The sequence below is a fragment of the Physella acuta genome, unplaced genomic scaffold (genome assembly GCF_028476545.2).
Source record: "Physella acuta isolate Inbredline_101_S28 unplaced genomic scaffold, ASM2847654v3 ptg000582l, whole genome shotgun sequence".
In the NCBI taxonomy this organism is placed as follows: Eukaryota; Metazoa; Mollusca; class Gastropoda; family Physidae; genus Physella; species Physella acuta.
The window spans coordinates 513557-526456 of NW_026732101.1; the positions used below are offsets into that span (position 1 = coordinate 513557).

A 12900-nucleotide genomic window follows, 5' to 3' on the forward strand; every position below is an offset into this window, starting at 1 on the left:
TAAAGTGCTAATGCTTGTAGGTGCTAGGGACTAAACATCTTGATGTGAAGTGCTAATGCTTGTAGGTGCTAGGGACTAAACATCTTGATGTAAAGTGCTAATGCTTGTAGGTGCTAGGGACTAAACATCTTGATGTGAAGTGCTAATGCTTGTAGGTGCTAGGAACTAAACACCTTGATGTGAAGTGCTAATGCTTGTAGGTGCTAGGAACTAAACACCTTGATGTGAAGTGCTAATGCTTGTAGGTGCTAGGGTCTAAACACCTTGATGTGAAGTGCTAATGCTTGTAGGTGCTAGGAACTAAACACCTTGATGTGAAGTGCTAATGCTTGTAGGTGCTAGGGACTAGACACCAAGATGTGAAGTGCTAATGCTTGTAGGTGCTACGGACTAGACACCTTGATGTGAAGTGCTAATGATTGTAGGTGCTAGGGACTAGACACCTTGATGTGAAGTGCTAATGCTTGTAGGTGCTACGGACTAGACACCTTGATGTGAAGTGCTAATGATTGTAGGTGCTAGGGACTAGACACCTTGATGTGAAGTGCTAATGCTTGTAGGTGCTACGGACTAAACATCTTGATGTGAAGTGCTAATGCTTGTAGGTGCTAGGGACTAGACACCTTGATGTGAAGTGCTAATGCTTGTAGGTGCTACGGACTAAACATCTTGATGTGAAGTGCTAATGCTTGTAGGTGCTAGGGACTAAACATCTAGATGTGAAGTGCTAATGCTTGTAGGTGCTAGGGACTAGACACCTTGATGTGAAGTGCTAATGCTTGTAGATGCTACGGACTAAACATCTTGATGTGAAGTGCTAATGCTTGTAGGTGCTAGGGACTAGACACCTTGATGTGAAGTGCTAATGCTTGTAGGTGCTAGGGACTAGACACCTTGATGTGAAGTGCTAATGCTTGTAGGTGCTAGGGACTAGACACCTTGATGTGAAGTGCTAATGCTTGTAGGTGCTAGGAACTAAACATCTTGATGTGAAGTGCTAATGCTTGTAGGTGGCTGGGACTAGACACCTTGATGTGAAGTGCTAATGCTTGTAGGTGCTAGGGACTAGACATCTTGATGTGAAGTGCTAATGCTTGTAGGTGCTAGGCACTAAACACCTTGATGTGAAGTGCTAATGCTTGTAGGTGCTAGGAACTAAACATCTTGATGTGAAGTGCTAATGCTTGTAGGTGGCTGGGACTAGAAACCTTGATGTGAAGTGCTAATGCTTGTAGGTGCTAGGGACTAGACACCTTGATGTGAAGTGCTAATGCTTGTAGGTGGCTGGGACTAGACACCTTGATGTGAAGTGCTAATGCTTGTAGGTGCTAGGGACTAAACATCTTGATGTGAAGTGCTAATGCTTGTAGGTGCTAGGGACTAGACACCTTGATGTGAAGTGCTAATGCTTGTAGGTGCTAGGGACTAAACATCTTGATGTAAAGTGCTAATGCTTGTAGGTGCTAGGGACTAAACATCTTGATGTAAAGTGCTAATGCTTGTAGGTGCTAGGGACTAAACATCTTGATGTGAAGTGCTAATGCTTGTAGGTGCTAGGGACTAAACATCTTGATGTAAAGTGCTAATGCTTGTAGGTGCTAGGGACTAAACATCTTGATGTGAAGTGCTAATGCTTGTAGGTGCTAGGAACTAAACACCTTGATGTGAAGTGCTAATGCTTGTAGGTGCTAGGGACTAAACATCTTGATGTGAAGTGCTAATGCTTGTAGGTGCTAGGAACTAAACACCTTGATGTGAAGTGCTAATGCTTGTAGGTGCTAGGGACTAGACACCTTGATGTGAAGTGCTAATGCTTGTAGGTGGCTGGGACTAGACACCTTGATGTGAAGTGCTAATGCTTGTAGGTGCTAGGGACTAAACATCTTGATGTGAAGTGCTAATGCTTGTAGGTGCTAGGGACTAGACACCTTGATGTGAAGTGCTAATGCTTGTAGGTGCTAGGGACTAAACATCTTGATGTAAAGTGCTAATGCTTGTAGGTGCTAGGGACTAAACATCTTGATGTAAAGTGCTAATGCTTGTAGGTGCTAGGGACTAAACATCTTGATGTGAAGTGCTAATGCTTGTAGGTGCTAGGGACTAAACATCTTGATGTAAAGTGCTAATGCTTGTAGGTGCTAGGGACTAAACATCTTGATGTGAAGTGCTAATGCTTGTAGGTGCTAGGAACTAAACACCTTGATGTGAAGTGCTAATGCTTGTAGGTGCTAGGGACTAAACATCTTGATGTGAAGTGCTAATGCTTGTAGGTGCTAGGAACTAAACACCTTGATGTGAAGTGCTAATGCTTGTAGGTGCTAGGGACTAGACACCTTGATGTGAAGTGCTAATGCTTGTAGGTGGCTGGGACATGAAGTAAAAAAACAACAAGAAGGAAACAATTAAGAAAGTTGTAATTAATTAACTTTAATTTGCTCCACCGTTGAGACAAATGACTCGACAGTTAACGGCAGGTCAAGTTGTAGACGAGGGGGACAAAAATAAAAGCAAGCACCGCCCACAAGTCTGGCACTTCCCTGACATCATTGCTGGTGGGACCTGTAAACAAAAACATCGATGTTAGATGATGTTTGGTCCTAATGCAGGGGGGTTTATCTATTGTCATCGTTGTGATGGTTTGTTTGTCCTGCTGTAGGACTGTAACACAGGACAGGACAATTGTCTTACAGAAAGAACGACAAATGTCCTACTGGCGGTACAACAATAATATTGTCCTACTGGACGTACAAATTTGTCCTACAACAAATGTCCTACAGGACTACAACAAATGTCCTGTTACAAATGTCCTAATGAACGTACAACACATGTCCTACTGGTCGTACAACAAATGTCCTACAACAAATGTCCTACTAGCCGTACAATAAATGTCCTGTTACTTCTTCTTCTTCTTCGTTCTTAATTTTTAGTGTTGGAAGGGATCGAGCCTTATCTTCCAGAGAGTTTTTTAACTCGAAAATTTTTCGAATTTATCAACCATGAGCTTTGCCGACTCGACCACGCTTCCATCACAATTAAGCGTTACGTGTCAACTGGTTATGCGCCATTGAGGCCATTTGACTCCGATTTCAGCCTGCTTTTCTTTTTGGATTTGCTTCCATAGCTTTTGTCCAACCAAGAACAAACTACAAGGCAGCAGTTGTTTGATTTTGGAATTGTCTCTCCTAGAAGAGTGGCTGTCCCCAGCTAACGAGCCTCATCTGTCGAGGGGTCGAACTCGAGACTTTTTCGGTTTAGCAACCATGAGCTTTACCGACTCGACCACGCCGACCCCTGTCCTGTTACAAATGTCCTAATGTCCGGAACAACAAATGTCCTACAACAAATGTCCTACTAGCCGTACAACAAATGTCCTGTTACAAATGTCCTACTAGCCGTACAACAAATGTCCTACAACAAATGTCCTACTAGCCGTACAACAAATGTCCTGTTACAAATGTCCTACTAGCCGTACAACAAATGTCCTACAACAAATGTCCTACTAGCCGTACAACAAATGTCCTGTTACAAATGTCCTACTAGCCGTACAACAAATGTCCTACTAGCCATACAACAAATGTCCTACTAGCCGTACAACAAATGTCCTACTGGTCGTACAACAAATGTCCTACAACAAATGTCCTACAACAAATGTCCTACAACAAATGTCATACAACAAATGTCCTATTGGGCTTATAACAAATGTCCCACTGGCCGTACAACAATAATATTGTCCTACTGGACGTACAAAAATGTCCTACAACAAATGTCCTACAGGACTACAACAAATGTCCTGTTACAAATGTCCTACTAGCCGTACAACAAATGTCCTACAACAAATGTCCTACTAGCCGTACAACAAATGTCCTGTTACAAATGTCCTACTAGCCGTACAACAAATGTCCTACTAGCCATACAACAAATGTCCTACTAGCCGTACAACAAATGTCCTACTGGTCGTACAACAAATGTCCTGTTACAAATGTCCTAATGAACGTACAACAAATGTCCTATAACAAATGTCCTACAACAAATGTCCTACAACAAATGTCCTACAACAAATGTCCTACAACAAATGCCCTACAACAAATGTCCTACAACAAATGTCCTTCAACAAATGTCCTACAACAAATGTCCTACAACAAATGTCCTAATGTCCGTACAACAAATGTCCTACTGGATGTTCGCTCACATAATTCTTGATACTCTGACTTGAGTATGGCCACGTCATTGACAAGCTCCAGCAAGCTCTGATGCTCTTGTCGTGTGTCCTGGGGCAGTGGGGGCGTGCCTCTGGACGGGCTGGGGGCGGTGGAGGGGCTCGGCCCCGGGCTGGTGGGTCGACTGCCCGTGGGGGGGCTGGTGAGCCGACTGGCCTCCTTGATCAGGTCACAGCCGCCGTCCCCCTGAGAGAAACAGTTGAGACTCTCCTCCATGGTCCTGCGGGAGGGTTGAACAGGACATTCAGGGATGTAACACTGACCCTGACCCCTACAATATTTAGTGACCCAGACCCTTACAACATTTAGTGACCCTGACCCTTACAACATTTAGTGACCCTGACCCCTACAACATTTAGTGACCCTCACCCTTACAACATTTAGTGACCCTGACCCTTACAACATTTAGTGACCCTGACCCCTACAACATTTAGTGATCCTGACCCCAACAACATTCAGTGACCCTGACCCCAACAACATTCAGTGACCCTGACCCCTACAACATTTAGTGACCCTGACCGCCTACCTCCCACACCCCCACACGTGTCCAGGAAAAGCGTTTAGATCGATACTATGAATTCACGTGCGCAATGATCTAATCATCCAATCAAATCGTCGCTTTGTTGACGTCTGTTATGTTGACAATTATTTCAAAATCACATCAGATGAATTCAACAAAATCACATCAAGTTAACAACAGACATGGACAAGAAATCACAGAATAAAGAGCAGAATATTGGCAGAACACGTTAGTTCTAGCAGGAACTGACCAATGTTGCAGGTAACCAAGTGGATTTGCTCATTGATGAAGGTCAGGGTTGGTTAACTTAGCATCATATTCAAGTTTGTTCTTGTAGTGTTAGGGTCAGGGTCAGGGTTAGGGTTAGAGCTAGAGTAAGTTCAAGGGTGAGGCTTATGGTTAGGGTTAGGACTAGATCTAGAGCTAGGACTAAGACTAGGGTCAGGGTAAGGGTTATGAGCAGAGGCAGGGTTAGGGTTTTAAAATCCCTGACCCGCCCAGATGTTGTTACAGATGATGTTATAGACTAGCTCTATCAGCACCTTGAGGTGGTAAAGGTTAGGCTTTACAATCTTGGGGTCCCTAAAATCCGTGCAATTCAGGGAGCTACAATCTTGGAACCACAATCTTAGAGCAACAATGACTAACACGTGACCACAGCCTACAGCACTTGACCACAGCCTATAAGCGATCATCATAAAGACGTATCACGTGATCTTATTACCTACAATCTGATTGGTTGACGCCGTTGAAGACAGCCTGGCAGCCGAGGAAGTGGTTGAGACAGCCAATAGAAGAACGTCCGGCTTTACTTCCGTTGTAGGATGGAGTGACGTCACCGGAACTACACCACAGCGTCAGTGCGCATGTCAAAAGTTGGGTCGTCCCTGTACTCAAGTATGTGGGACTTTTAGGCAAGTTGTGGAATCATGGACATACGTACATACACGTTCATTCACATTCACACACTTACATACATACATATACGTACTTACACATTAATGCGCATACACACACTTGCATACATATACGTACATACACAAGCAATCACACGCACAGGAAAACAAGCGTGTACACACACACAAATGCGTACAGACGACAGCCATGACAAAGACAGCTAGAACATTTCACAGCCAAACATTGACTCCCTAGCTAGACATTGACACAATCCACGTTTCTAGGCCGCTGATTTCTTCCCCCCCCCCCCACATACACAACCCCCAATCGAGTGCCGGGAACTAAATAGTGCTGATGTGTACTCACAATAGTCAGCCCCAGGAAACATCCTACGTCTGCTGGAGCCACTGTATCTGTGGAGCAGACGACACGAGTTAGGCGGCTGACGGCCGTAAGACGTAGCATTGTGTGCATTGGGTCAGTGGCGTAGCGAGGTCGGGTGTCACCCGGTGCGGCACTTAATAGTGTAACCCCCCCCCCCCCCCCCGAGGCGGAGCGACACTTCCCGTGGACAAACTTTCAATTTTAGATTTGACACCCCCCTCTCGAACTTACTTTTGATTTGCACCCCCCCCCCTCGAACATAGCAGACAGGTAAATAGGCCGGTACCTCACCTAGCAGGTAAATAGGCCGGTACCTCACCTAGCAGACAGGTAAATAGGCCGGTACCTCACCTAGCAGACAGGTAAATAGGCCGGTACCTCACATAGCAGACAGGTAAATAGGCCGGTACCTCACCTAGCAGACAGGTAAATAGGCCGGTACCTCACCTAGCAGACAGGTAAATAGGCCGGTACCTCACCTAGCAGACAGGTAAATAGGCCGGTACCTCACCTAGCAGGTACATAGGCCGGTACCTCACATAGCAGACAGGTAAATAGGCCGGTACCTCACCTAGCAGACAGGTAAATAGGCCGGTACCTCACCTAGCAGACAGGTAAATAGGCCGGTACCTCACCTAGCAGACAGGTAAATAGGCCGGTACCTCACCTAGCAGACAGGTAAATAGGCCGGTACCTCACCTAGCAGACAGGTAAATAGGCCGGTACCTCACATAGCAGACAGGTAAATAGGCCGGTACCTCACCTAGCAGACAGGTAAATAGGCCGGTACCTCACCTAGCAGACAGGTAAATAGGCCGGTACCTCACCTAGCAGACAGGTAAATAGGCCGGTACCTCACCTAGCAGGTACATAGGCCGGTACCTCACATAGCAGACAGGTAAATAGGCCGGTACCTCACCTAGCAGACAGGTAAATAGGCCGGTACCTCACCTAGCAGACAGGTAAATAGGCCGGTACCTCACCTAGCAGACAGGTAAATAGGCCGGTACCTCACCTAGCAGACAGGTAAATAGGCCGGTACCTCACCTAGCAGACAGGTAAATAGGCCGGTACCTCACCTAGCAGGTACATAGGCCGGTACCTCACATAGCAGATAGGTAAATAGGCCGGTACCTCACCTAGCAGACAGGTAAATAGGCCGGTACCTCACCTAGCAGACAGGTAAATAGGCCGGTACCTCACCTAGCAGACAGGTAAATAGGCCGGTACCTCACCTAGCAGACATGTAAATAGGCCGGTACCTCACCTAGCAGGTAAATAGGCCGGTACCTCACCTAGCAGACAGGTAAATAGGCCGGTACCTTACCTAGGCCGGTGTCCACAACGTAGACCTCAGCTAGCAGACGATTTAATCGATCACCAAGAAAAGATAACTCGTGTTTTTTTCTTCTACTTCCTGCTCCACTGATAGATGGCAGCACAGGTAAAACTCAAAAGTAAACAAACTCTACCAGTCTGTCGCTACGTTCACTAGACAGTCAACCAAGTTTCGCATCCAATTATATCGTTATAGTTGACATCAACTGTTATATCTTCATTGTTGACATTCGTTATATCCTTCTGGATAACATCCAACTGTTATATCCTAATTGGTGTACCAAGAGGTTGCCCAAAACACAAGATTTTATATAGCGAAATTAACTATCACAAATATAAACCGAACTGAATTGAAACATTGTCATTTTTTTTTTAAATGTAAGCTACTAACACAGACTTTACGAACTGCGGTCTACAATAAATGAGTAAATGGACATAATTTACATGTGGATATGGACATAATATACAAGTGGGTAAATGGACACAATTTACAGGTGAGTAAATGGACATAATTTACAGGTGAGTAAATGGACATAATTTACAGGTGAGTAAATTGACATGATTTACATGTAAGTAAATGGACATAATTTACAGGTGAGAAAATTGACATGATTTACATGTAAGTAAATGGACATAATTTACAGGTGAGTATATGGACATAATAGTTCAATCAGGTGATGGTACACACTGCCCGTTGTCTAGCACACCCACCCTAACCCTAACCATTCTAGCCCTGAGCTACCCTCACCATAACTGGTATTGTTAACCTTAACCTTTGAGACAGTCAGGTGTCACTAACGAATCCATTTAGGCCCAAATTACTGTCAGGTGTAAAAATATTTTTCCTAATTCACGTTAAAGTGTCACTTTACATTGTTTTAATCATATGTAAACAATTGTAAATCCGCCCCAAACCGACTTCCGGACTGAAATAAACAACTCACCATTGAGAAACACAGCCTCGTTCTAGTCCGCTCGACGTTCTGTTGGCAGACGACGCTCAGCAGACGACAGGGCTGGAGAATAGCTGGACACTGGGAGCAGTTAGATGGCGAGCGGTCTGCGCATGCGCGTCCAGTGGTTGATTGGTTTCTCGTTAATTAGACGTCACATTCAAAATGGATGCAGCTTACGTAATTATAAATCTCGTAGTGTTGGTACTTTTTGTTGTGTGCGTGTAGGCCCAAGATGTGCGTGTAGGCCCAAGATGTGCGTGTAGGCCCTGATGTGCGTGTAGGCCTTAGATGTGCGTGTAGGCCTTAGATGTGCGTGTAGGCCCTGATGTGCGTGTAGGCCTTAGATGTGCGTGTAGGCCTTAGATGTGCGTGTAGGCCCAAGATGTGCGTGTAGACCCTGATGTGCGTGTAGGCCCTAGATGTGCGTGTAGGCCTTAGATGTGCGTGTAGGCCCTGATGTGCGTGTAGGCCCTAGATGTGCGTGTAGTCCCTAGATGTGCGTGTAGTCCCTAGATGTGCGTGTAGGATCTAGATGTGCGTGTAGGCCCTGATGTGCGTGTAGGCCCTGATGTGCGTGTAGGTCCTAGATGTGCGTGTATGATCTAGATGTACGTGTAGGATTTAGATGTGCGTGTAGGCCCTAGATGTGCGTGTAGGCCCTAGATGTGCGTGTAGGCCCTGATGTGCGTGTAGGTCCTGATGTGCGTGTAGGTCCTAGATGTGCGTGTATGATCTAGATGTGCGTGTAGGATTTAGATGTGCGTGTAGGCCCTAGATGTGCGTGTAGGCCCTAGATGTGCGTGTAGGCCCTAGATGTGCGTGTAGGCCCTTGATAGCGTGTAGGCCCTAGATGAGATTGTAGGGCCCAGATGTGCGTGTAGGCCCTAGATGATATTGTAGGGCTCAGATGTGCGTGTAGGTCCTAGATGTGCGTGTAGGCCCTAGATGTGCGTGTAGGCCCTAGATGATATTGTAGGGCCCAGATGTGCGTGTAGACCCTAGATGATATTGTAGGCCCTAGATGTGCGTGTAGGCCCAAGATGATATTGTAGGCCCTAGATGTGCGTGTAGGCCCTAGATGATATTGTAGGGCCCAGATGTGCGTGTAGGCCCTAGATGTGCGTGTAGGCCCTAGATGTGCGTGTAGGCCCTAGATGAGATTGTAGGGCCCAGATGTGCGTGTCCTCATGACGCTGTATCGCCCCATTCTGTGAGTTCTATTGCTATTGATTGGAGCCCATCGGACGAATGGATTCATCAATACTCATTTCATGGCAGATAACTCTCTGAGCTTCACTCTGACATGTAGGGGCACCCACCAAACCCTAACCCATGGCATATTGGGGCACCAGTCCAACCCTAACCCATGGCATATTGGGCACCAGCCAAACCCTAACCCATGGCATATTGGGGCACCAGTCCAACCCTAACCCATGGCATATTGGGCACCAGCCAAACCCTAACACAAGGCATATTGGGGCACCAGTCTAACCCTAACCCATGGCATATTGGGGCACCAGCCAAACCCTAACCCATGGCATATTGGGGCACCCGCCAAACCCTAACCCATGGCATATTGGGGCACCAGTCCAACCCTAACCCATGGCATATTGGGGCACCAGTCCAACCCTAACCCATGGCATATTGGGGCACCAGCCAAACCATAACCCATGGCATATTGGGGCACCAGTCCAACCCTAACCCATGGCATATTGGGGCACCAGCCAAACCATAACCCATGGCATATTGGGGCACCAGCCAAACCATAACCCATGGCATATTGGGGCACCAGTCCAACCCTAACCCATGGCATATTGGGGCACCAGTCCAACCCTAACCCATGGCATATTGGGGCACCACTCAAACCCTAACCCATGGCATATTGGGGCACTAGTCCAACAATAACCCCTGGAATATTGACACATTCGTTAAACCATCAACTATGCCTGTTGTATACTAGTTGAGTAACGGCCATCCTATGGTACACTAGCGGCCACCCTAACACGTGCTACGTCTCAGTCTTCCCTTTCCCCCCCCCCCCCCAACTCCCCCCCCCCCCCCCCCCTCACTGTAACCTCTCGTTATGACCGAGATCATGCACTCGTCTCCTGTCAATTTCCGGTCACCTGCGGTAACTAGGCGACCCCCATCTAAAAATACTCCATCATCGCCGCTGCTCGTCCGTCACTGGTCACACGCCTGTGTCACGTGGTAACTTAAATGAGACACCGGCTAATGACGTCATTAACCAGCGGTTATTTGTCGTTCTCTGTTAAACCGGCAGAAAACTTACCCAGGCGCCACACTTACAGGGAACTATCACAGACAGGAGACCAGTGTTTCTTCCAGACTTTTTTCTCCGGGGGTGCACTTGAAATACTTTCGGGGGGGGGGGCGCTGTCAAAAGTATATATTTTCTATATAAATTCCATTTCGTTCGGGGGGCGGTAGACTTTCTTCAGGGGGCACCGCCCCCCCCCCCCCCCCCCCCCCCCCCGAAGAGATGCCTGGAAGAAACTCTGCAGGAGACAGCATTGAAAAAGTTATTCACACAGTTACTTGTCAATCTAATTCATCTCTTTTTTTATTTATTATTTGGGGGGGGGGGGGGGGGCACTTACATTTCCGGATGGTGGTGGAAGTGTGAATTTTTCGAAAAGGGGTAGTAGACTTGCTTTGAAGGTACAGCTTCCTCCCTCGAAGAGATGCCTGAAAGAGCCCACTACTATAAAAAGTAAAGAATCTTCTTTAGACCTAACGATCCATTCAGCAGATGAAGTAGAGTTCATGTTTCTTGACCTTGATATATGAAGGGAAGGTATAGTCAGTTGGGTACCCATCTGAGCTGGGTGGACTCGGGGATTTCTGCTGACACACGTGGCGCTCTACCACTTAGGCCACGCCCTCCCATAATACCACGACTATAACTAGCCCTAATTCTAATCCTCAGGTCAAGTATCCAGATCCGCGAGAAAATGGTTCGAGGGAGGCTAATGGATGACAGGATTCATTCAAGTTTAGAAAAGAGAAATCATTTGTCTCTTAGATGCTCAGTGCAATGTTCAGAGTTTCTTTTTCTCCTACGCATGCGCAAACTCCGTCCATTTTGGTGAACTTTCAAAGGATGTTATAAACAGGGCTTTTAGGACATTGAAATGACTAGCTGACCTTGAGATGACTTGGTTAGCTGACCTTGAGGTAACAGGTTTGGCTGACCTTGAAATGACTTGGCTGTATACTTCACTTTATATTGGTGAGTGACGTCACTTGATAATAAGGGGAGGCAACGTTTTATGTTTGGGAGGCTAGTGTCACGTGACAAGGTATTGTGGTGGTGACCTTTTAAGGTGATCTGGTCGTGACTTGTGTAGTTGTTGTGGGTGGTGATTCCATACGTCAGTGTTTTGACTCCTGCAATCCATTAGATTGTGACTCCTGATGTGGATGAGGTTGTGACTCCTGATGTGGATGAGGTTGTGACTCCAGATGTGGATGAGGTTGTGACTCCTGATGTGGATGAGGTTGTGACTCCAGATGTGGATGAGGTTGTGACTCCAGATGTGGATGAGGTTGTGACTCCTGATGTGGATGAGGTTGTGACTCCTGATGTGGATGAGGTTGTGACTCCAGATGTGGATGAGGTTGTGACTCATTGTGTGGATGAGGTTGTGACTCCTGATGTGGATTAGGTTGTGACTCATGGTGTGGATGAAGTTGTGACTCCTGATGTGGATTAGGTTGTGACTCATGGTGTGGATGAAGTTGTGACTCCTGATGTGGATGAGGTTGTGACTCCTGATGTGGATGAGGTTGTGACTCCATGAGGTCACTGCTGAGGTAGGTGTTGTGATGTGGATGAGGTTGTGACTCATGTTGTGGATTCGGTAACTGCTGAGGTAGGTGTGGTAGTTACACTTGGTGTATTGGATTCTCCGTGTGTTTGTGACTCTTGGGTCGGTGTGTGTGTTTGTGACTCTTGCGTCATTCCAACAGTAGCCACAGCAAAGACGACTCGGCAATTCAAAAACTGAGACAGCCATAAAGTGCATCATCAACCTGGTTGTAAAAAAAATGGTTCTAAAAATTGCCACACGGAAAAATTCTTAAAGTACCCATCCTTCTCCGGGTAAACAAAAAAAAAAAGCTGTCGAAAAAAAATCGTGTCCAAGGTTTTAAGAACTGTTTTTCCTCGCCTAGAAAAGAATCCATTTTTTTACTCAGCCCATGACCACAACAAGCCAGGTTTTTTTTTCTCAAGCTTACGACAGGACACGGGAGGCCACCTGCAGGGGCGGTAAACACCAATCATGGGGGACAACTCTGACAGCCGCAGGAAATCAAGGGACGTAATTAACGTTATTGGTAAGATAAGAGCCTTGGCAATGTACTGGTCGTCTCCCTTTCATGTGGTGGAAACACGGGAGAGGTCAGTAGATGGATGGATTATTTTAGTGTATGTTTAGGTGACACTCACGTTTTAGTATTAGAATACATGTTTTAAACAGATCCGCTTATTTTGGCGCACATTTTCGTCGCAGCTTTTGTCAAACACACGTTTCATCACGTGACCTAGTGCCTCGGTGTCACG

The 12900-nt window shown here is 46.4% G+C and overlaps 1 protein-coding gene across 1 annotated transcript; it reads right to left on the reverse strand.

Annotated features, from left to right (window-relative positions):
- Nucleotides 1-2443: 2443 nt before the first annotated feature.
- Nucleotides 2444-6043, reverse strand: LOC131947104 (uncharacterized). Its single transcript, XM_059308196.1, has 4 exons — nt 6001-6043; nt 5462-5624; nt 4190-4437; nt 2444-2559 (listed from the first exon to the last, which is right to left on the reverse strand). The coding sequence occupies exons 1-4, from the start codon at nt 6020-6022 to the stop codon at nt 2465-2467; spliced, it is 528 nt and encodes a 175-aa protein (XP_059164179.1). The 5' UTR covers nt 6023-6043; the 3' UTR covers nt 2444-2464.
- Between the last annotated feature and the right edge of the window lie 6857 nt (nt 6044-12900).

What these genes read in the sequence shown, in the direction of transcription:
- LOC131947104 (XM_059308196.1), bottom strand. Translation starts at nt 6,022, where the DNA reads ATGTTTCCTGGGGCTGACTATT. An exon ending in GTCAACCAATCAGATTGTAG is followed by an intron (nt 4,438 to 5,461) that starts GTAATAAGATCA and finishes ACCCTCCCGCAG; the next exon opens with GACCATGGAGGAGAGTCTCA. An exon ending in GTCAGAGTATCAAGAATTAT is followed by an intron (nt 2,560 to 4,189) that starts GTGAGCGAACAT and finishes TTTTGTTTACAG; the next exon opens with GTCCCACCAGCAATGATGTC.